We start from the raw sequence: 21,430 nt of genomic DNA, 5'->3' as shown, positions 1-21,430 counted from the left end.
TTTCAAAAGGCATTTGTATAAAGGAGACACATACCGTCACACATGTAAAATGCACCTCTTCTGAATAAACATGGTCTCAAAGAACTGGTCTACTGTGTTCACTTATGTATTTTCGCAATGACCAATATTACATCACTCCGATCTACCAATGGTCAGCCAGCAGAGGCTGTCCTTATGTATTTGAATAAAGAAATTCCTTTTAACTCTTATAGATGCTAGGCTTAAAGAAAAGTTTTACAAATTATATATTTGTTCACAGCAATTTCTGAATATGCGTAAAATGTTATAATATACCCAAAGAAAAAAACCCTCTCCCAGTATTCTTTAAAAGTTTGAATCAAAACAGTTCTCTAACCCTTCAGAACTCATGCTTTGGAGAAAAAAACTGACAGTTTCAAGTTACAGCAGAGAAAACCCTTTACTGGGCTTTAAAAAAAGCCCTCCCTTCACATCTAAAAAGGCAAGCAGGCCTCTTGGAATGTCACAGACTTAAGAGAGTTTCTATGGTAACCTAGCTTAAAGGTCAGATAGGTCAAACTTCAGATGTTATCTCTCAGGATCTCTTAAAGTTTTTTGAATCTTATAAATGTACAAGGTTTTAAATTAAGCACAAATCATTCCATCACACACATTCCTGGGATCCCACAATATCCATACGTCACATCTTATCACATATATCATAATTATTATCAAAGTACATTTAAGAGATCTGGGCTTCCTTCTTTACCAAGTAATGGAATGTGAAATGAGATATTCTCTGAGCTAGCTAGCTCAGAAACATCTGTCATCAATTAAAGCACGAGGATTTTTTTAGGTGTGAACTTGAAATATTTTTAGACAAAGAAAAGACATAAAGAAAGAAAGAAATATGGAGGAAGATTAATACCTCTACAAATGTGTTATATATATACAAATTTCCCTTATGATCTTGCTTAATCCAGCAAATTACATAAAGAGAATATTATTATACTTATCCTTACTATTAATCTGTAGTATTTTTCTGGCCTTGGCTGCAATTCATTTTCAAATTTTTATATCTTTATACCTAACTTTTCATGAGCTCTTAATTGGGTATTGCCCTGTCTACCATGCATGCATTACTAACTAGATTTACCCAGAATCATATGAAAAGTAGGTGTCTTATATGTAGAAAAAAATCTACAACGTACTCAACAAAAATATCTTGCACACTATCCATTCCAATACATCATGCCACAGCGCTCCCCTGTCCATTAGCGCCACTACTCACGATTCAAAATATTTCCTCATATTGAAAAGAAATGGAGGATTCCATCCAATCATAGATCTCCTTATACTCAACAAATTCTTAGTGAAGGAAAAATTTCACATGCTTTCTCTGGGAATCCTGTTACCATTGTTACAGATGAACGTCTAGCCATGCTCTCTAAATCTCAAAGAAGCTTATACACATGCTTTAGTTCTTATCACAGTTTGGTAAAAGGGCCCCTTAATGAGCTAAGATGTAAATGAGAGCTGTTTTTAACATGCATGCAAGTTGAATAAAAGCCTTTTTAATCCATGTGGTACTTAGTGAGCAGCAACTTGGCACATGTCTCTGAAAGATTAAATTGAACCTGTTCTATCTTCTGCAGGTTGTAAATCTGAGAGATGATGATCCTCATGTAGCGGATGTGGAGTCCAAGGAATTAACAAACACTTTGGGCACAGAAACCGAGCAGCTGTTTAATTCTGTTCCTGTGATTCCCTCGCACACTGAGTTGCCAGTGGCTTGTTTTTCAACTGACAAGATGAGATGCAATATTGCAAAATATGTTAGCAAGGAAATCAGCCTTCTGCCTGAAGAGGAGGATCAACTGCCACCTCTTTTAGTTGCAGTTGGAGAAGGTAAAACCAGGATGAGTGGCTGGATTAGCACTGACTTGCTAGATAGCAATCATTAGAAAACAGTCGAAGCAAAAGAAAAAATGTAATTTCTGTTAAAAGCTATTATCAGATTAGTGATTAGACCTGATTACTGGGTCTTGACATGGCAATGTATTCTGTAATTGGGATCTGCCCTCAGTAAGGTATTTGTATGTATCTCAAACCATCAAAAAAAATCACAGTCCAAAGAGTAATATTATGCGTAGTGCTCAGACCTACAACCTATTAGTGTTCATCGTGAAGTGAACAAAGCATAGGCTGCCCAATCAGACCATCACTGCATACAATTGTCCTACCGCCACTAAAATTCACTCTTAGATGGAAAACACACTAAAAAGGGACTTATCTGTATATTCGTGGCTGAGTCAGCGTGGGTCCCAACAACTGGGCATAAAAGTGCATAAAAACTCCTGAAGCTGTGAAGCACAAGTCATCCCCCTGACTCGAGTTTCGCAGTGTCTCGCTTCCTCAGGAGGGGAAACTACAAAACACAAATAATCCAAAATAAACATGTCAAATACCACTTCATTGTTATCCTAAACATTATCAAACATTTTTAAACCTTTAATTAATACCTTATTATAGTTTCTAAGCACTGGAGAAAGTACAAGTCAAAGGCTCACAGCCTGCTAGCAGCACAGCGAAGGAGCAGTAAAGCCCAAAGTTTTAAAACAGACTGGGAGCACCAATATCATGCCGCAGCAAGAAGAGCTAAGGGCCAAACTCATACACACCCACACAAGACTCTAGGAAGCCACACCTCCTACAGCTGAAATCATTCAGTTTCATTGTTGAGTCCACCAGGGTTCAGGGTGCGCCAATTAAAAATAAAACGCTGTTCCCTTTCCAGCAGGTACTGAGACACCGGCATGAAGCAGGATAGTATATCTCAATTCGTCTGCCTCATGTCCTGCCTCCTGCCAGTGGGAAACCAGCAGTGCTGAGATGTGGTCACACCAAATATTACTTAAGTTCTCAGCGATTCTCAATTTAACAGCATGCTTCGTGTGGCCAATATAGAGTTTACTGCAGGGGCAAACTATACAATAAACTACCGCATAGGAAGTGCAACCTGTATCGGTCTTCAAGAAAAATCTTTTCCCATCTGACCTGGGGATAACAGTGTCTCTGCTATTTAATACAAACTGGCAGTAAACACAACAGCCACATGCGTGATGACCATGTCTCAGGTTGGCTTCTCACCGGTATTCCCTGCAACGCAGCATTTTGCCTATGTTACGTCCCTTCGTGAAGGCAAACTTAGGGACTTCAATCAAACACAGGTGAATCTGCAAAACCGACCAATGTTTCCTCACAATTTGACACACCCTGTGTCCTTCTCAAAGGACCCTCGACCACAAGAGGGCATCTGCTCAAACTCGGGAGGGAAGTTTCGTGGAGACGCCAGGAAGTACTTCTTCACGGAAAAAGTGATTGAGCATTGGAACAAGCTTCCAGTGCAGGTGATCGAGGCCAGCAGCATCCCAGACTTTAAGAATAAATGGGATACCTATGTGGGATCCCTATGAGGGTCAAGTCAAGGAATAGGGTCACTAGGGTATAGACTTGAAGGAGCGGGTCAGTAGAGTGGCAGTATATTTAAGGGGGTCAGTAGACTTAGAGGGGTGGGTCAATAGAGTGGGCAGACTTGATGGGCTATAGCCCTTATCTGCCATCATCTTTCTATGTTTCTATCTGCTGAGAAGGGTAAGATACATATGAGGGGATCTACAGTGGGGTTGAGCAGCCATTCCCTATGGCAACACTTGGCATGCCACCATGCCTTTCTCACTATCCTACTCGGATAGCCCCTTTGTACAGATTTTTGATACAATGTATGAGCTTGATTTTGAAACTCGTGTTCCTCAGAGCAGATTCTTCTGAGCCGTAAAAACAGGAATCCCTTGTAGAGAGTTGCAAAGGGACAGAAATACCACCCGTTCCCGCCAAAATCCCACCCATCCCCGCGAAGAATCCCTCTGTCCCTGCGCCGTCCCCGCGAGGAATCCCCTCCGTCTCCATCCATCCCCCTATAAAAGTTACCTGTTCCCATAAAAAGCAGCAATTACTTTTAAGCCTTAGTTTATTTAAACTAACAATAAAATACAATCTTTTTTTTACACCCCCTCCTTTTTTAATACCCCTCCTTTCTATAAAAAAATATTTTTTGTAATAATCCATGAGTCACAAAGCAAGGGTGCACCTAGGAAAAGGGAGCATCATAAACACTGCAGTGAGCATTAGTACATTAATGTACTCATTGTTAAACTGAAGCCAGATTAATACAGATCGATCCTGCACAGTCAACGCTAAAAGAAAACAGTCCTTTTCATACATACAGAACACAACCTCCCTCCCCCTCACACTGGCCCACTTCCTTCCTTGTCACCATCACCACACTCTCCCTACCCCTGATCCTGTCACCATCATCTCTGTACCCCTTATGCCTGTTCCTGTCATCAGATTTTCTCCCTTCCCCTTCACCCCATCCAGCCTGCCACTTCACTCTCCCTACCTCTCTCTCTGCCCAAGGTGGAAGGCTATCACCTTGCCTGGCCTGTTTGCCATCTTATTCTCTAGCCACCATATCATCCCATAATATTTGGCTGTGGCTTTCGTCATCTCTCTCTCTCTTGTCATTACGTTTGGGTAATCGTGGCTCCTGATCAAGTCAGCTTCTACTTCTCGCCTGGTATGATTGCCTTTATTTATGTTTATATTGTTTGTTTTGAGAAAGCTGGTATGATATTTTAAGTGTGTTATAGTCGATATGTTTATGTGCTCTTTTTTCTCCCAGCGTTACTCTTCCTCTTGATAAAGAACGATATCGAAACACGGCTCGTGTTCAGGAGGGAGTTGAAAGTTTTTTGGAAGATGATTTTATCTGTTTGCTTTGTATGTCTTTGAACACTATTGAATCACTATATTGGATTTATGCACTTGCACTTTATCTATTGTGTTGACTCTGGGACTATTTTTCACATGAACGTATGAACTAATGGCTAAGGACTCCAATTTGTTCCTGATATCTTGGTGGATTCAATATTGAAGGATGAACTAGCTGAATTTTTTTTTTTTTAAGTCAAAATTTTTATTGAAAAATTTCATGAAAAGAAAATATATCACAGGAAAAAAGGGATCATAAAGAACAATGTACAAATGATCCAATGCATATACGTCACTATAGAGATAGCGCTTAAATTCTAATCAGAACCAAGGAGTGACAAGGAAGATAAAGAAAGAGGGAAGGTAAAGGAAAAAGAATAAGTACTAGACAAAGAAGCAGTATATATGCAGTTTGGTTCTATTCGAAATGACTGATGAGAATATGCTAATAGCATGAACGATTGGATTCCTTTGCCTTTTTTAGGTTTTGGTTATTTGTTTATATGTGTAGTAATATTAATAAAGTGTTGAATGAATTTATATATTATATTGGTAAATTATTGAATGACTAAATGAATGAATTAATTTGAATTGTGATTTTGACGAGTGGATTCTTTTGATGGATATATTTGACTTGATTTGAATCCATTGTCTGTTTTTTTTTTTTTTATTTTTTCTCTCAGGTATTTTGTTTTGTTTGTATCCCATAGTAACATAGTTACATAGTAGATGACGGCAGATAAAGACCCGAATGGTCCATCCAGTCTGCCCAATCTGATTCAATTTAAATTTTTTTTTTTTTTTTTTTTTTTCTTCTTAGCTATTTCTGGGCAAGAATCCAAAGCTTTACCCGGTACTATGCTTGGGTTCCAACTGCCGAAATCTCTGTTAAGACTTACTCCAGCCCATCTACACCCTCCCAGCCATTGAAGCCCTCCCCTGCCCATCCTCCACCAAACGGCCATACACAGACACAGACCGTGCAAGTCTGCCCAGTAACTGGCCTAGTTCAATATTTAATATTATTTTCTGATTCTAAATCTTCTGTGTTCATCCCACGCTTCTTTGAACTCAGTCACAGTTTTACTCTCCACCACCTCTCTCGGGAGCGCATTCCAGGCATCCACCACCCTCTCCGTAAAGTAGAATTTCCTAACATTGCCCCTGAATCTACCACCCCTCAACCTCAAATTATGTCCTCTGGTTTTACCATTTTCCTTTCTCTGGAAAAGATTTTGTTCTACGTTAATACCCTTTAAGTATTTGAACGTCTGAATCATATCTCCCCTGTCTCTCCTTTCCTCTAGGGTATACATATTCAGGGCTTCCAGTCTCTCCTCATACGTCTTCTGGCGCAAGCCTCCTATCATTTTCGTTGCCCTCCTCTGGACCGCTCCATGTCACCATTGCCTCATTCTCCCTATCCCTCATGATGGTCATCACCTGTCCCTTTTGCTTATTCTCATATTAGCCATACTGCCTGCTTACTTGGCTTTGCTATCTTGTGCACCCCCCCTCCTCTCCCTGTCACCTTACTCTCTCCCTTCATGCTAGCTCTCACTCTTTCTTCTCCTCACCCTGGCCTGCCTCTCACTTCCCTCTCACTTTCCCCTGCTGTCCCCCACAATCCCAAGCCCACCCTTGCCTAACCTGTGCGCCAAATTGACTCTCCTGTCTTTCCTCCCCCACCTGCCACATGCATGCTAAGTCCCAGCACCCACCAAACCTTTCCCCCACCCCCACTAACCTGACCTCAGCAGCACTAGCCAGCTCCTGCCAAGTGGTTTGGCAAGGAGAGTAGGCCCTCTTCCAGCCAGCCACCCCAGTGCCCAGGAGCTGCAGCCACCTTCACCACGGCAGCAGGGAGCCATGGAGGGGGAGGTGCAGGGTTCTGGCCTGACCCACCCCACCCCACAAGGTCCTTCCCTTCTCCAGACCCTGTGCCCACACTTACCCCGCGCAACTTTGGCCAGCTCAGGTGGTGGCAGGGCAGAACACAGCTGGGAGCCAGAGAGCTATCCTGCTCTTCGCTTGGGTGGTTGCACAAAGGCAACGGAAAGTGAAGCACTGCAGCTCCCCAGAAGCAGCAACTCAGCCGCTGGCTCTCCCTCCTCTGGAGCTCATCACTTAGGCAGTAAGCTCAGCACAGGCACACATTGGTTCAGCTGCAGCACAATGGGCAATCACAAACGACCTTAGAACTCTGAGTTCGTTTGTGAATGGCCTGTTGTGCTGCAGCTGAACCAATGTTTGCCTGTGCTGAGCTTACTGCCTACATGATGAGCTCCATGCCTATGTGACATGCTGCTGATTCGTTGGGACTCGGAGCTCAGTGCAGCGCCGGACCGGAAATAAGGTAGGCCTCGAGTCGGGAAGATAGGAACCCCAGTTCCATCCCCATAGGAGTCTTGTGGGCTTTAGAGGGGTCCCCGTGGGAGTCCCATGGGCCTGGGATGGGTCCCCGTGGGAGTCCCGTTGACCTAGGGGGATCTCCGTGGGACTTGCGGGATTCCCGTGATCCCCATTCCCGTGCAGACCTCTAATCCCTTGACGTAGGGACTTTGGGTGGAAATTATGATATTGCAAAAGAGTATTCCTATCAGAAGGCTTACTGTATAAAGGGGTACTTGACGTACCATTAGTTTTCTTTATCAGAATATCCAAAAATGATATTTCACAAGTACTAGCCTTAAATGAAAATTTGATATTCGGATCAAAAGTATTAAGCTCATTCATTCATGGTTGTGGGTCTGAGCACTACACATAATTTAATATTAATATTTGGACTGTGATTTTTTTTGATGGGTTGAGATATTTATCACAGATTTGAAATATTTACTCCCATAGTATATTCTGTTGATTTGTATGTATGTGTCATAACATTAACATTATGAATACTGGAATTTTGTTTCTTACAGAATGTGGGATGTATGATTCTCTAAGTGCACTCAACACTGACTGCTGGAGAAAGCACTGCAACAGGAGGTGCCATTCCAGTGGCCCCCCTGGTATGATCCACCCATTGCCCAGGCCATTCAGACAGATAGTTCCTATGAGGGGTCCAAAGGACAGAGCTCAGAGGAGCACAGTAACCAGTCCAATGTCCTCTACTTCCTCAACTCAACTCTTTTTTTTTTTTTTTTTTTTTTTAAAGAGAAAAGGGACAGCATGGAGGCTAAAAGACTGGGTAGAGCAGCCAGAGCCAGTGGCCGACTTTCAGTTGTATGTTCTAGGCCCCCACCCCCCAAAAAGCTCAAGGGCTTCTCCACCAAAATCCAGCATCTCTCCTTCTCTTCCCTGCCCCTTCGTCCAGCATTCTGTCTTCTGTTCCATGCCCCCTCCTCAAGGCATCCAGCATCTCATCTACCCTTTCCCACCCTTACCCTCACCCAATTTGCAAGCATCTCTTCTCCCCCTTTTCTCTCCTAAGTGTCTAGCATTTCATCTCCACTGTCCTACTGTCCACCCCATGTTCAGCATTAGAGAATGACACGGTGAAAAAATTGGTCCCCGTCACCGCCCCGTCCCCGTCTCACCATCCTCTGCACCGCCCCGTCACCGCCATTCCCTTCACCGCCCCGTCACCGCCACTGCCACCCCATTCACCGCCCCGTCACCGCCACTGCAACCCCATTCACCGCCCCGTCACCGTCACCGCTGCATACATAAAGGCCTCAAACGGGTACGATTTTATATACTTTTCTTTATTTACGTATAAAGGAAACATTCTTTAAAACTTTAAAACTTAGTTAAATATTAGTTAATAACTATACAAAAACAAAACACGCAGAGAAAAAATTAATTAATATAAATTCTCAAAACTGACACATTTTGATCACTAAATTTAAAATAGTTATTTTTCATACAATTTTTCAATCACTAATCTTCCACCACCCCTGGGGCTAGCAATGCAAAAACAAACACGACATGTACTTTAAATGCTTACAATGTTAGCCTACATGGTAAGTAGACGCTGCCGCTGTACCTAATCGCGGCAAAGATCTCCCTGCCGTGATTAGCATAGTGACCGCGGCTACGGCTGCAAGTCTCCCCTCCCCCCAGCGATCACGGCAGGAGGGCACCCAACCCCTCCTGTAGACCCCCCCCAACAGCCCTCCCGACAATCGCAGCAGAAGGGTACCCGACCCCTCCTGCCGGTCCTCCCAATTGCCTCCCCTAAGATCCCCGGCAGGAGGGTACCCAACCCCTCCTGCTGGACCCCCCCCAACGAACCCTCCCACCCCGGAACCCCCTTAGTCTTACTTTCCAAGTTGGACCAAACGGCTCCTCACACGTATGGCCAGCAGGCTTGCCTCCGTCCAAATGAGGCGGGCCCGCCCCTACCCTGCCCAACCCACAGGATCCTAGGGCCTGATTGGTCTAGGCACCTAAAGCCACTCCCGCTATAGGAGGGGCCTTAGGTGCTTGGGCCAATCAGGCCCTAGGATCCTGTGGGTTAGGCAGGGGAGGGGAGGGGCGGGCCCGCCTCATTTGGACGGAGGCAGGCCTGCTGGCCAGACGAACGAGGAGCTGTCCGGTCCAACTTGGAAAGTAAGACTAAGGGTGGTGTTTCGGGATGGCGGGGTTTGTTGGGGGAGGGTCCGGCAGGAGGGGTTGGGCACCCTCCTATTGGCGATATAGGGGGCCGTTGGGGGGGTCGGCAGGAGGGGTTGGGCACCCTCCTACCAGTGATCATAGGGGGGCTGTTGGGGAGCTGGCAGGAGGGGTTGGATATCCTCCTGCTGTGATCGTCGGGGGGGCTGTTGGGGTAGGCAGGAGGGGATGGGTACCCTCCTGCCGCGATCGTTGGGGAGGGCTGGTTCTGTCGGCATGAAGGGCTGAGCACCTTCCTGCCGGCGATCGTCGGGGGGGGGGGCGGGTTCTATTGGCAGGAAGGGTTGATCTGACAAAAGAGGAGCACGGTGAAACACAGGTAAATAGCGGTTCCTAGAAGGGGGCACATTGGCCTGCGGGGACAAATCTTTTCACCGTTTTTGCGGGCGGTGAAAACTTTTGTCCCCGTGTCTGCGGTGATTTGGCTTTGGAGTCTCCATAACCCGCAGCCATGCCGCAGCTGCCTGCGGGGATCGCTCCCCGTGTCATTCTCTATTCAGCATATCCATCCTTTTCCCTTCCCCTGCTGCCACAGCCACCTCCCCTGGGCCCCAAGACTTAATAAAATGAAGGTCAGAAAAGTGCAGGGTCTTGAAAATAGGCCTGCACTGAAGACCTGCTGCATCCCACCACTTGCATTGCAGACTTTCTGTTGAAGGGGGCAAGAAATAGCAGGGCTTAAGTGTGAACCTGTACTGAAAGGCCTACCACCTTGCTCACTGCAGCTATAGAGTGCTGCCTCCCAATTTCTGACACCATAGATAAATGGCTAGTCTCCTTAGTGGTACTTCCCTTGCAGGATGTAGATGTGAGAAATTGATGGAACAGCAAGATTGTAACCTAAAAATTTAAAAGGAAAACTGAGTATCAATAAGAATACTGTACTGAGTGAATTAAGCTGGATTGGCTCTGGGTTAATCTGCCAAAAAAACAAAAATCAAAAGTGGAGAAAAAAAATGCTTCAGACCTAGAATGCTCAATGACATCCCATAGCATATAACATACAGCAGATAAGAGTGTGACTAATCATAGGTTAGAAAAATAAACTCCACTTTATTACAATTGCAAAAAAGCTGTTTTCAAAAAGCCAAATTCAAAATTAGATTGGAAAATCTTCCCTCCCCCCAGAAAACAAAACCATTACTGTTACAAAACAAAAGTAGGCAGAATTTTAGTTAGAATGTTACATTGCCAGTACTTATCTTCCAGAATAATGATCAACATCAGCTCTCACCATCAAAAGGGAAGTATAAATAAAACCAAGAAAATGCTCTGTCTTGCTTAGCAATTGTGTAAGGGGAGTGAAGCCTTTCTTTCTGGTGAATGATACAAAGATGGCAAGAGGCAGCAAAGAATGCCAACATTATATCCTTTATGTCATCAGATAACTCTTCCCACTAAAACATATCAATGCCTTCAAAAGAGCCAGATAAGTAGAAAGCGTTCCACTCTATGCTAATATTTAGGTCCTGAGGCCTTATAGAATTCAGCAAACATATCCAGCGTTGTTTACAGTGAAGTAACAAATTCTGGCTTACATTGTCCTGTATGTATTCCAATACAATGCATCTAAGTGATTCAAATGGATGCTTTAATTCCATACAATTTCCCAGGTTATATACAGTGCCTTCAATGCTCAAGATGGATATCCTATGTAAAATAAATCACAAGGGCAGAGGAGAGCATAAATAACATTATAAGATTGACACGTAGTATGGCTCAGAATTTTTATTGAGTTTGAGGACGAATCAATTAAATAGATTCCATCACTAACCAGGAGAATAAGTGCTATAACACAGCTCTAGAAATGCAGGGGACAAAATCCATTCTGTTCACCTCACATTGTCTTGTGTTTAGATTTCTTTTCTGCTTCTGTTAGCATTGCTTTCTATTCTAGCTTAAGTGGATGGCCCTTGTGGTGAACTGATGAAGATTCTATCAAACTACTGATTCATTTGTGCTAATCATAAAGCACTCATTCAGAATAAACCTAAAGGATTCACTGTATTCAACCTATAAAACAACTTCTCCACATTCCCACCCTTCCACCCAACTTCTACAGTATCTATTACTCTCCAACTAATATCCCCAACTTGATGGCCTTTCTCTTTCCAATGTTGTACTAAATATGAAGCTTGCAAATTTTCAGTATTAATTCTTGATCTATTGGTCTACTGGACTGTCCCACATACACTAATTCACAGGGGCATATAATAAGATATATTACATATATCATATTACATGTAGTATCCTGTTTTCATCTAATCACCCGCCCAGTCCCCAGATCCCTCCATTCTCTACCACTCACTGTCTGATCATACCACTGACATTGACCACAGGGCTGATTGACATCCTTCTCCCTTATGTTGTATTAGAATACCAAACTTCTGATAACTAAACAATTCCCCTATTGTTCGTGCTGTAGAGTATGCTATCATCGGAAAATCAGTAAAACGGGTATAGTCATAACATGGGCTAATGTGTCTTCATAATTTTAACAAACAATCCCACTGAATTTGAGAAAGATAAAACATGTCAATTTTTCTTCTTTTTGGTTTACAGTCTCTTTTAGTAGGAGGTGCTGTTGGACTAAAAGTCTAAAGCCTTGTTTACTGTTGGATCTGATAGAGCAATGATCTTCACTAATTTCTAAGGCTGGGCTACTAGTTAAAAAGCTTATCTCTAAAAGCACCCATTCTGTGGTTCTTCTAGGTGCTGGTGTAGGTGTCTGGAGCTGTCCATAGACCCCTAATTATGTGGATCTCTCCACCTTCAGAAATCCAGAGAGCTTGCACCTAGGACCATTACTCTTGCAGTGGTTCATACCTAGCCAATCAGATTCTAAAGTTACTCATAATGAATATGCATTAAACTAAAACTAAAGTAAACCTTAAATTTATAGATCGGATCATCTTCATAAAAAATGGAGTTCGACTCGGTTAACAATCATAAAGTGAACCAATAATGATAAAATTAAAATAAAAAGGAAAAAGTGAAGATAAACCAAAAGACGAAAAATAACAGTAAAGAAAATTAAACAGAACGAGTTGCTAGATGGATTTGTATACAGTGGAGTTATTGCATTCACATCTGTGTCATACATATTCATTGTGAATATCCTGAGAAACTGACTGCCTGGGTAGAGAATCCCTGCTTTACTGGGTGGCACTTTTGGCAGTTTGGAAAACACACTTCTCATACTGTGACCTGAGAAGAGAGGTATTTTTCTATGATATGGCTTGCTAACTAGCTGTCATAAGAACATAAGAAATGCTGCTGCTGGGTCAGACCAATGGTCCATCGTGCCCAGCAGTCCGCTTCCACGGCAGCCCCTTAGGTCAAAAATCAGTGCCCTAACTGAGACTAGCCTTACTTGCATATGTTCTGGTTCAGCAAGAACTTGTCTAACTTTGTCTTGAATCCCTGGAGGGTGTTTTCCCCTATAACAGCCTCCAGAAGAGCGTTCCAATTTTCCACCACTCTCTGGGTGAAGAAGAATTTCCTCACATTTGTACAGAATCTATCCCCTTTTAACTTTAGAGAGTGCCCTCTCATTCTCCCTACCTTGGAGAGGGTGAACAACCTGTCTTTATCTACTAAGTCTATTCCCTTCATTATCTTGAATGTTTCTATCATGTCCCCTATCAGTCTTCCCTTTTCAAGACCCTAATCTCTCACTTTACGGCAGCTCCTCCAGCCCCCTAACCATTTTAGTCGCTCTTCTCTAGTCTCTTTCGAGTAGTACCATGTCCTTCTTCATGTATGGCGACCAGTACTGGACACAATATTCCAAGTGAGGGCGTACCATGGCCTGGTACAGTGGCATGATAATTTTCTCCAATCTGTTTGTGATCCCTAGCATTCTGTTCACCCTTTTCGCCGCCGCCACACATTGCACGGATGGCTTCATTGACTTGTCGACCAGTACTCCCAAGTCTATTTCCTGGGGGGTCTCTCCAAGTACCGCCCCGGACATCCTGTATTTGTGTATAAGATTTTTGTTACCGACATGCATCACCTTACACTTATCCACATTGAACCTCATTTGCCATATCGCAGCCCATTTCTTGCAGGTCTTCGCAATCCTCCTGCATCTTCTCTATTCTGAATAGTTTTGTATCGTCTGCAAATTTAATCACCTCACTCATCATACCAATTTCCAGGTCGTTTATAAATATGTTGAAGAGCACGGGTCCAAGCACTGAACCCTGCGGCACTCCACTCGTGACACTTTTTCAGTCCGAGTATTATCCATTTACCCCCACTCTCTGTTTCCTATCCACCAGCCAGTTTTTAATCCACGTGAGTATTTCACTCTCGATTCCATGACTCGCAATTTTTCAAAGTAGTTGTTCATGCGGAACCTTGTGAAACGCCTTCTGAAAATCCAGATATACAATGTCGACCGGTTCACCCTTGTCTATTCGCCTGTTTACCCTCTCTAAATGCAGTAAGTTTGTGAAGCAAGATCTTCCTTTGCTGAAGCCATGCTGGCTGGTCCTTATCAGATCGTGTCCGTTAAGGTGCTCAATGATGCGGTCCTTTTCAGTGCCTCTACCATCTTTCCCGGTACCGAGGTCAGACTCACTGGTCTGTAGTTTCCCGGATCACCACTCGAACCTTTCTTGAAGATCGGCGTAACATTCGCCATCTTCCAGTCTTCCGGAATCCTTCCCGATTTGATCGACAAATTGGCTATTAGTTGAAGCAGTTCATCTATAGCCCCTTTCAGTTAAGGATTGCTGTCTCTGTCATCAGAGGCAGCAGGACTGTGCTTTTGCCACTGTCACTAATGGCCTGGCACCCCAGGTAGATACATCTTTCATTTGGATTGCCATTACCACATGCTCATTACCACACTTTAAAAATCAGCCATAGTCAGTGATCATGGGCAGCATATTCCCAAGCCCTTAGGGTCCCTACATTTTAATCGGTACTGGCCTGGGATAAAGAAAAAATCCTCACATGTGTAAGATAAGACATGGGTGGGTCAGACAGGAAGCTTGAGCCAGAGAGTAGAGCTTGTTGGGCTGAACACAATATGCAAGCTATATGTGTGATACCTTTACATTAGAAAATGTGCAGATTTATATGACCCGTTTTAGTTAACAGCTTGTTAATTTACTGTTACGTGGTGGCTGAAAGATTTTGAAAAATATTTTTGCTATAAAACAGCGAACTACTGTATGTATTTTTAGCTGAAAATTTGTTATGTTTTTCATAGATTCAATAGTAGAGAACCATCCATCTCATAAGCAGCTGATGTTGCTGCTGGACGAAGGAGGACCTGACCCTCTGACCTTTATTCTAAATGCCAATCTGCTCGTAAATGTCAAGCTAACATCATGTAAGTAAGAGATACACACTGTGCCAATTTCATATGGCTTTTCTGTCTTAATTGTACACTTAATTGAATTTAAATGTTTTTAGTCCTTGGTATGGAAAGATTTTGCATTATAGTATTTTGTATCATATTATTTGATTATTGGAACGGTGGTAGTTTGAATTCTTCTTTTTATGTCTCAGCCCACTGGTTTGACTTGCCATCTTTTCACAAGAAAACTAAGCCCTCTGTGTCTTGTGCAGTTCTTCAGAAGTGCATGAGAGTGGATGCTTTTGATCCTATCTCTGTATATTCTGTCTTCTCTATGTACAGGGCTGGAAACCTTGGCAACCATACCTTCCATATTTGTGCCTGTTTTAAATGTCCAGTTCTCCCATAAAATCAGGAAATACCCTGAAAGTATCCACTTAGTTACCAGTGTTAGGATTAAATTTTATGTGTCTTGGAAAACGAGCACAATTAACCTCTCACATGCTGGTGCCTGGTCCTGTGTCTGATTTTTTTTTTTTTAATTAGGATTTTATATACCGCCTATCAAGGTTATCTAAGCGGTTTTACAATCAGGTACTCAAGCATTTTCCCTATCTGTCCCGGTGGGCTCACAATCTATCTAATGTGCCTGGGGCTATGGAGGTTTAAGTGACTTGCCCAGGGTCATAAGGAGCAGCGCGGGGTTTGAACGCACAACCCCAGGGTGCTGAGGCTGTAGCTTCAACCACTGCGCCACACACTCCTACACTTACATCAACAATAGTGTGGGCCAATTGTATGGAATGATCGCCGTACATGGTGGTAAAAGCTTTGATGCTCATAGAATTCCTATAAGCATCGGAGCTTTAACCACCAGGGCCTACGATAAAAAAATACCCTAACACGGCTTCATAAAAGGAAGGGGGTGGCTATGTTATTTCCCAACATAAAAGGAGAATTGCTGAACAGATCTCAAAAGAGCTTAAAGCTTTTAAGAATAATTATTTTGTTTCAAAGTAAGTAAATGTTTACATCATTGTTCTCCCACTTGTACAACCCCTGGGAATGTAGTAGATGATGACATATAAGGGGGTCCCAAACAGTTGGTCTAAAATACAAAATGTCTAATGGATTCGTTGGTCTAAAAGACAATTGGTCTAATTGCACAATTAGTAAGAACATAAGAATTGCCACTGCTGAGTCAGACCAGAGGTCCATCATGCCCAGCAGTCCGCTCACGCGGCGGCCCTCTGGTCTAAGACCAGCACCCTAACTGAGACTAGCCCTACCAGCGCACATTCTTGTTCAGCAGAAACTTGTCTAACTTTGTCTTGAATCCTTGGAGGGTGTTTTCTCCTATAACAGCCTCTGGAAGAGCATTCCAGCTTTCTACCACTCTCTGGGTGAAGAAGAACTTCCTTACGTTTATAGGAATCTATCCCCTTTCAGCTTTAGAGAGTTCCCTCTTGTTCTCCCTACCTTGGAGAGGGTGAACAACCTGTCCTTATCTACTAAGTCTATCCCCTTCAGTACCTTGAATGTTTCGATCATGTCCCCTCTCAATCTCCTCTGTTCGAGGGAGAAGAGGCCCAGTTTCTCTAATCTTTCGCTGTACAGCAGCTCCTCCAGCCCCTTAACCATCTTAGTCGCTCTTCTCTGGACCCTTTCGAGTAATACCATGTCCTTCTTCATGTACGGCGACCAGTGCTGGACGCAGTACTCCAGGTGAGGGCGTACCATGGCCCGGTATAGCAACATGATAACCTTCTCTGATCTGTTTGTGATCCCCTTCTTTAGTGTAAACAAAAGAGGAGATAGGATACTGTATGAGTGAAAAAAGTTAATATGAGAAAATTAAAAAGCATAACTATATGTCAACATTCTAAAAGTGCAGATTTATGGTCAATGTTATGTAGGATTAATTTGTTTATTAGATCAAAGCATATGGCATATATTGACTTAAAAAGTGATCTGCCAACAGACAAAAAATATGACTTTACATCTGTATCTTGATTATTTAATTTTTAGACTAATTGTCCGTTAGTTGAATTAACTTTTAGACAAATTGTGTTAAACCCCATATAAGGAGCAAGAGGCCCACCCAGCTTGCTCATACTGTCCCTTTTGCACTTCTTTTAGCTAAGAATATTCCATTAAGAGCGAACAAGAAAAGGACCTGGGAGTACTGATAGATAGCACCCTGAAACCGTCGGCACAATGGGCGGCGGTGGCGGCGAAGAAAGCAAATAGAATGTTGGGAATGATAAAGAAGGGAATCACGAGTAGATCGGAGAGGGTCATAATGCCACTTTATAGAGCAATGGTCAGACCCCACTGCTGAAGAAGGTGCAGAGACGAGCAACGAAACTAGTAAAAGGGATGGAAAAACTGGAATACGAGAATCGACTTAAGAGGCTGGGATTGTTCTAACTTGAAAAAAGGAGACTGCGAGGGGATATGATCGAGACCTTAAAAATACTGAAAGGAATCAACAAAATAGAGCAGAAAAATTTATTTACATTGTCCAATTTGACACATACAAGAGGACACGGAATGAAGCTAAGTTCAGGACAAATATCAGGAAGTTCTGCTTCACGCAGAGAGTGGTTGACACCTGGAATGCTCTCCCAGAGGAGGTTATTGCGGAATCGACCATTCTAGAATTCAAAAGCAAACTAGATGCACATCTCCTTACGAGAGACATAGAAGGATATGGGTGACTAAAAATTACTTGAATAAAGGTTTTAGTAGCTGGACAACGTTCACACCTCATATATCAAAAACTCTCAGGCTACACACTTACAATAACGCAACATATGAAAAATAATATAGACAAAGAACAACGGAGAAAAATGAACCTCAATTGTGAGGGGCCAGGACTACACAAGTACCTGGACCCATTCACATCATCACGGGTTCATAAAAAAACTCCGTGTACATTTAAATAATTCTCGTTCATACGTTTTATCAAAAACTCTTTTCTCTATTTTTCAAACTTTTTTATGTGTGTGAACCTAGTCAGTAGTATTACTTATCAATTTTTCAGTGTAAACCAGAACCAAGCTAACTAAAAAATTATTAATGAGGGCAACAGCTCAACTTCACAGGTGTAAATAATTGTAGAAGCCTGAAAATACTGCCATCAATGAGAGCAAAAAACGTTCACTCATCTGGAAAAAAAGATGGTTCTGACGATTCTTCAAGTCGTGTCCCCAGTCGTGGGACACGACTTGAAGAATCGTCAGAACCATCTTTTTTTCCAGATGAGTGAACGTTTTTTGCTCTCATTGATGGCAGTATTTTCAGGCTTCTACAATTATTTACACCTGTGAAGTTGAGCTGTTGCCCTCATTAATAATTTTTTAGTTAGCTTGGTTCTGGTTTACACTGAAAAATTGATAAGTAATACTACTGACTAGGTTCACACACATAAAAAAGTTTGAAAAATAGAGAAAAGAGTTTTTGATAAAACGTATGAACGAGAATTATTTAAATGTACACGGAGTTTTTTTATGAACCCGTGATGATGTGAATGGGTCCAGGTACTTGTGTAGTCCTGGCCCCTCACAATTGAGGTTCATTTTTCTCCGTTGTTCTTTGTCTATATTATTTTTCATATGTTGCGTTATTGTAAGTGTGTAGCCTGAGAGTTTTTGATATATGAGGTGTGAACGTTGTCCAGCTACTAAAACCTTTATTCAATTTATTTGGTATACATTCTGATTTATTTAATTGAATTCCCTGTTATATTTAGTTGTATGACTAAAAATTACGCCAGGTGTACACCTGGCAGGGCCTCCGCGTGTGTGGATCGCTGGACTTGATGGACCGAAGGTCTGATCCGGAGATGGCGCTTCTTATGTTCTTATGTTTTGATCATTTGCAGGATTTTGCTCTCTTTCCTCCTTGGTCCTCTGCCATTCTGGACAGATGAGTATACAAGAATCCACAAATTTAATCTACAACTTGTAATTTCTTGTGAACGCGTAATCTTGGCTGCTGATAATGCAGTGTGGTTTTTTTTCCTTGATGTTCTTACGTTTAAATCAGTGGTCTTAAACTCACAGGCCCCCAGGTACTATTTTGCAACCCGTGGTCTGTACGCGATGATCAAGTGTTTAGTTTCTGGCCGGCTCCCATGCTGCAGTCGTTTTTCCTTCAATGCCGCGGGCGGCGGCGGCTCCTCCTGCAATCTGCGATTTATGAACTAAAAGAGTTGTATCTCATGCAAAATTGTCATTTCTTTAATAAGACATTAACTATTTTTTCTGCGGCCCTCCAAGTACCTACAAATCCAAAATGTAGCCCTCCATAGGGTTTGAGTTTGAGACCACTGGTTTAAACCATGCCTCCATTGTGTCTGCAGTAGCATCTTCCACTTCAGGGCACTGAGGTTTTGTTGATGCAGGTTAGTTTTCTACTCAAAATTGAAATGACTACAGAATCATATGGAGGTAAGTAGTTAGATTTAAAAAAATGTTAAAACATGGCTTTTATTTCTTTGGGTGACTGATAGCTATAGGCACTTTTGAAGAACCATATAAAACACAAGGGGCACATATTTCAGTAATAACTTTTCCAAAACATAATTTGTTGTTATCTTTAGCATGTGTAATTACTGTAGTAATAACGTGAGTTTAGTGTACAGTTTGTTTAATTATTGTAATCATTTTATTACTTGCAAAGATTCTTCAGAAAAGTGCTGGTACTTCTCAACCAATGGATTACATGGCTTGGGTCAGGCAGAAATCATTATTCTCTTACTGTGTTTGCCACATGAAGACACTCTTCCAAAAGACATCTTCAAGCTATTTCTCAACATATATAAGGATGCACTGAAAGGTACAGACTGTTCCAATGGGCTGCTCCTAGGAATTATTTGAGTGTTTTCTTGTAGATAACAGTGCGCAGAGCTAAGAGGGCCACCCCTACCCCCCAAAAAAAAGAGAAAGAATGGAGGGAACCTTACATAAATGTGATTGCCGTGCCACAAGCACATGCTCATTAACTGTGTACTTTAGTTCAGAGTTTCCAGATTGGATGGTGCTGGAAGAGAATGAAGAAACTTTTATGGTCACTTAATATTAAAAAAATATATATCTCAAAGTGAGATTGTTTTAAACATCTATTACATTCACTTTATATTCTCAAGTGGCCCCATGGTGATTTGTGTTTTGAAGTCATTTTGTTTTGTGCTATATATTGGTTCTTGGGAAAGTTGGGTTCTCTGCAGATTCTGCTATTGGATTGATGATAATTATTAATATTTCTTTTTATTATTATTATTTATACATTTTTACAAAATTATTCCAAGCATAGACATCTTGTACAGAAAAGTGTGATCAAGACATTAACTTAAGTTACTTTCAATCACTGAAAGATAAATCACTCAAAATTATTAAAAAGAAAAATCAACTTCATTTAATCACACACCAGTCCTCTAATTTTAGATCCAAGACTTAAAGAGTAGAATAGTTAAATCCAAATAGTCATCAAAGAAGCACATTAACTACTACTGAACAGAGAACAAATCATTATTAGGCGCTGTTGTTACTTCATTCTCAAGACATTTCATTGAGAAGAAACTTATCAAATGAGACAGGTCTACAAACACATATTTCAGAGAACGATATCTAATAACACATTTACATGGATATCTTAAAAAGAAAAGATCCCCTATTTGAGTCACTCCAGGTTTCAAATTTAAGAATTCTCTTCTTCTTTTTTGAGTCTCTCTGCAGACATCTGAAAATATCTGGATATGGAATCCCTGGAAGTATTTAGATCTATTCTTGAAGAAAATATTTAGGGTCCAGTCCTTGTCTGGAGCCAGAGCCACAGACAGTAAAAAGGTGGCTGGTATAGCCACTTCTCTGTCCGATTGTTCCAATATAGTGGAAATATCCAATGGTTCTTCTTGAGGATTTCAAGCATTTTCTTTTTTATCAGGATTATGAGATTTAACAGAAAGGTAATAAGCCCTTGTGAGGGGCAGTAGAGAATTTTCAGGTATTTTAAGAATCTCCACAAAGTATTGTTTTATCATATCTCGAGGAGAAATTGATAGGATTTTAGGAAAATTTATAATCCTCAAATTATTAGCCCAACTATTATTCTCCAGAGCTTCCAATTTCCTCCTCATAATTAAATTATCTTTAACCAGTTGATCTTGATTATGTTTGACTATTATTAACTCTTTATTAACTGCGTATCTACTTTTAACAAAAATATATCTTGTTTTAAAGAGTTAATTTCTTCTTTCTGTTCTTTCATTTCTCTATCCAAATTTTTTATTCGCCACCAAGTCCCACAGAGCTTCTAAGGTGACTTCTGGAGGTTTAACCACCGAAAAAGAATATGCTTGTGTGATTAGACATTGTTCTTGTGGCTGGTTTACCTCAATGAATCCTTGGACCTCCTTAGCCTGAGATGTCCCGGTCACAGGTTCATGTAGAAAGAGTGAATCACTCTGGGATGTTCCATTCAGCAAGCTCTCCAACATACTGGCCTCTCAGGATGAGAGTGCTTTCTCTTCGGGTGCACTCTGATCTCGCGGTGAGCTGGCTGCCTGCGGCAATGGCTGAAGAGGGAGGAGCCTAAGGCCCTGATTGGTTCAGGTGCCTAAGGTCCCCCTGGGAGGGGCCTTAGGCATCTGAGCCAATCATGGCCTTAGGCCCCTCCCCTTGAATCCCAGGATACACAGGGAAGGAG

The 21,430-nt window shown here is 42.0% G+C and overlaps 1 protein-coding gene across 3 annotated transcripts in view; it reads left to right on the top strand.

Moving 5' to 3' along the window:
- Nucleotides 1-21,430, top strand: part of ZFYVE16 (zinc finger FYVE-type containing 16) — a 173,703-nt gene that overhangs the window by 109,058 nt on the left and 43,215 nt on the right. For all 3 annotated transcript variants that reach the window (XM_033926351.1, XM_033926269.1, XM_033926441.1), the window contains 3 exons: nucleotides 1,614-1,866; nucleotides 14,630-14,752; nucleotides 19,406-19,561. In XM_033926351.1, coding sequence (XP_033782242.1) covers nucleotides 1,614-1,866; nucleotides 14,630-14,752; nucleotides 19,406-19,561 — 532 coding nt within the window. The remainder of the gene's footprint in view (nucleotides 1-1,613; nucleotides 1,867-14,629; nucleotides 14,753-19,405; nucleotides 19,562-21,430) is intronic.

The sequence above is a fragment of the Geotrypetes seraphini genome, chromosome 1, assembly GCF_902459505.1.
Source record: "Geotrypetes seraphini chromosome 1, aGeoSer1.1, whole genome shotgun sequence".
Lineage (NCBI taxonomy): Eukaryota > Metazoa > Chordata > Amphibia > Gymnophiona > Dermophiidae > Geotrypetes > Geotrypetes seraphini.
Note: the sequence above shows the minus strand (reverse complement) of the source record. Positions and strands in the feature narration are given on the sequence as shown.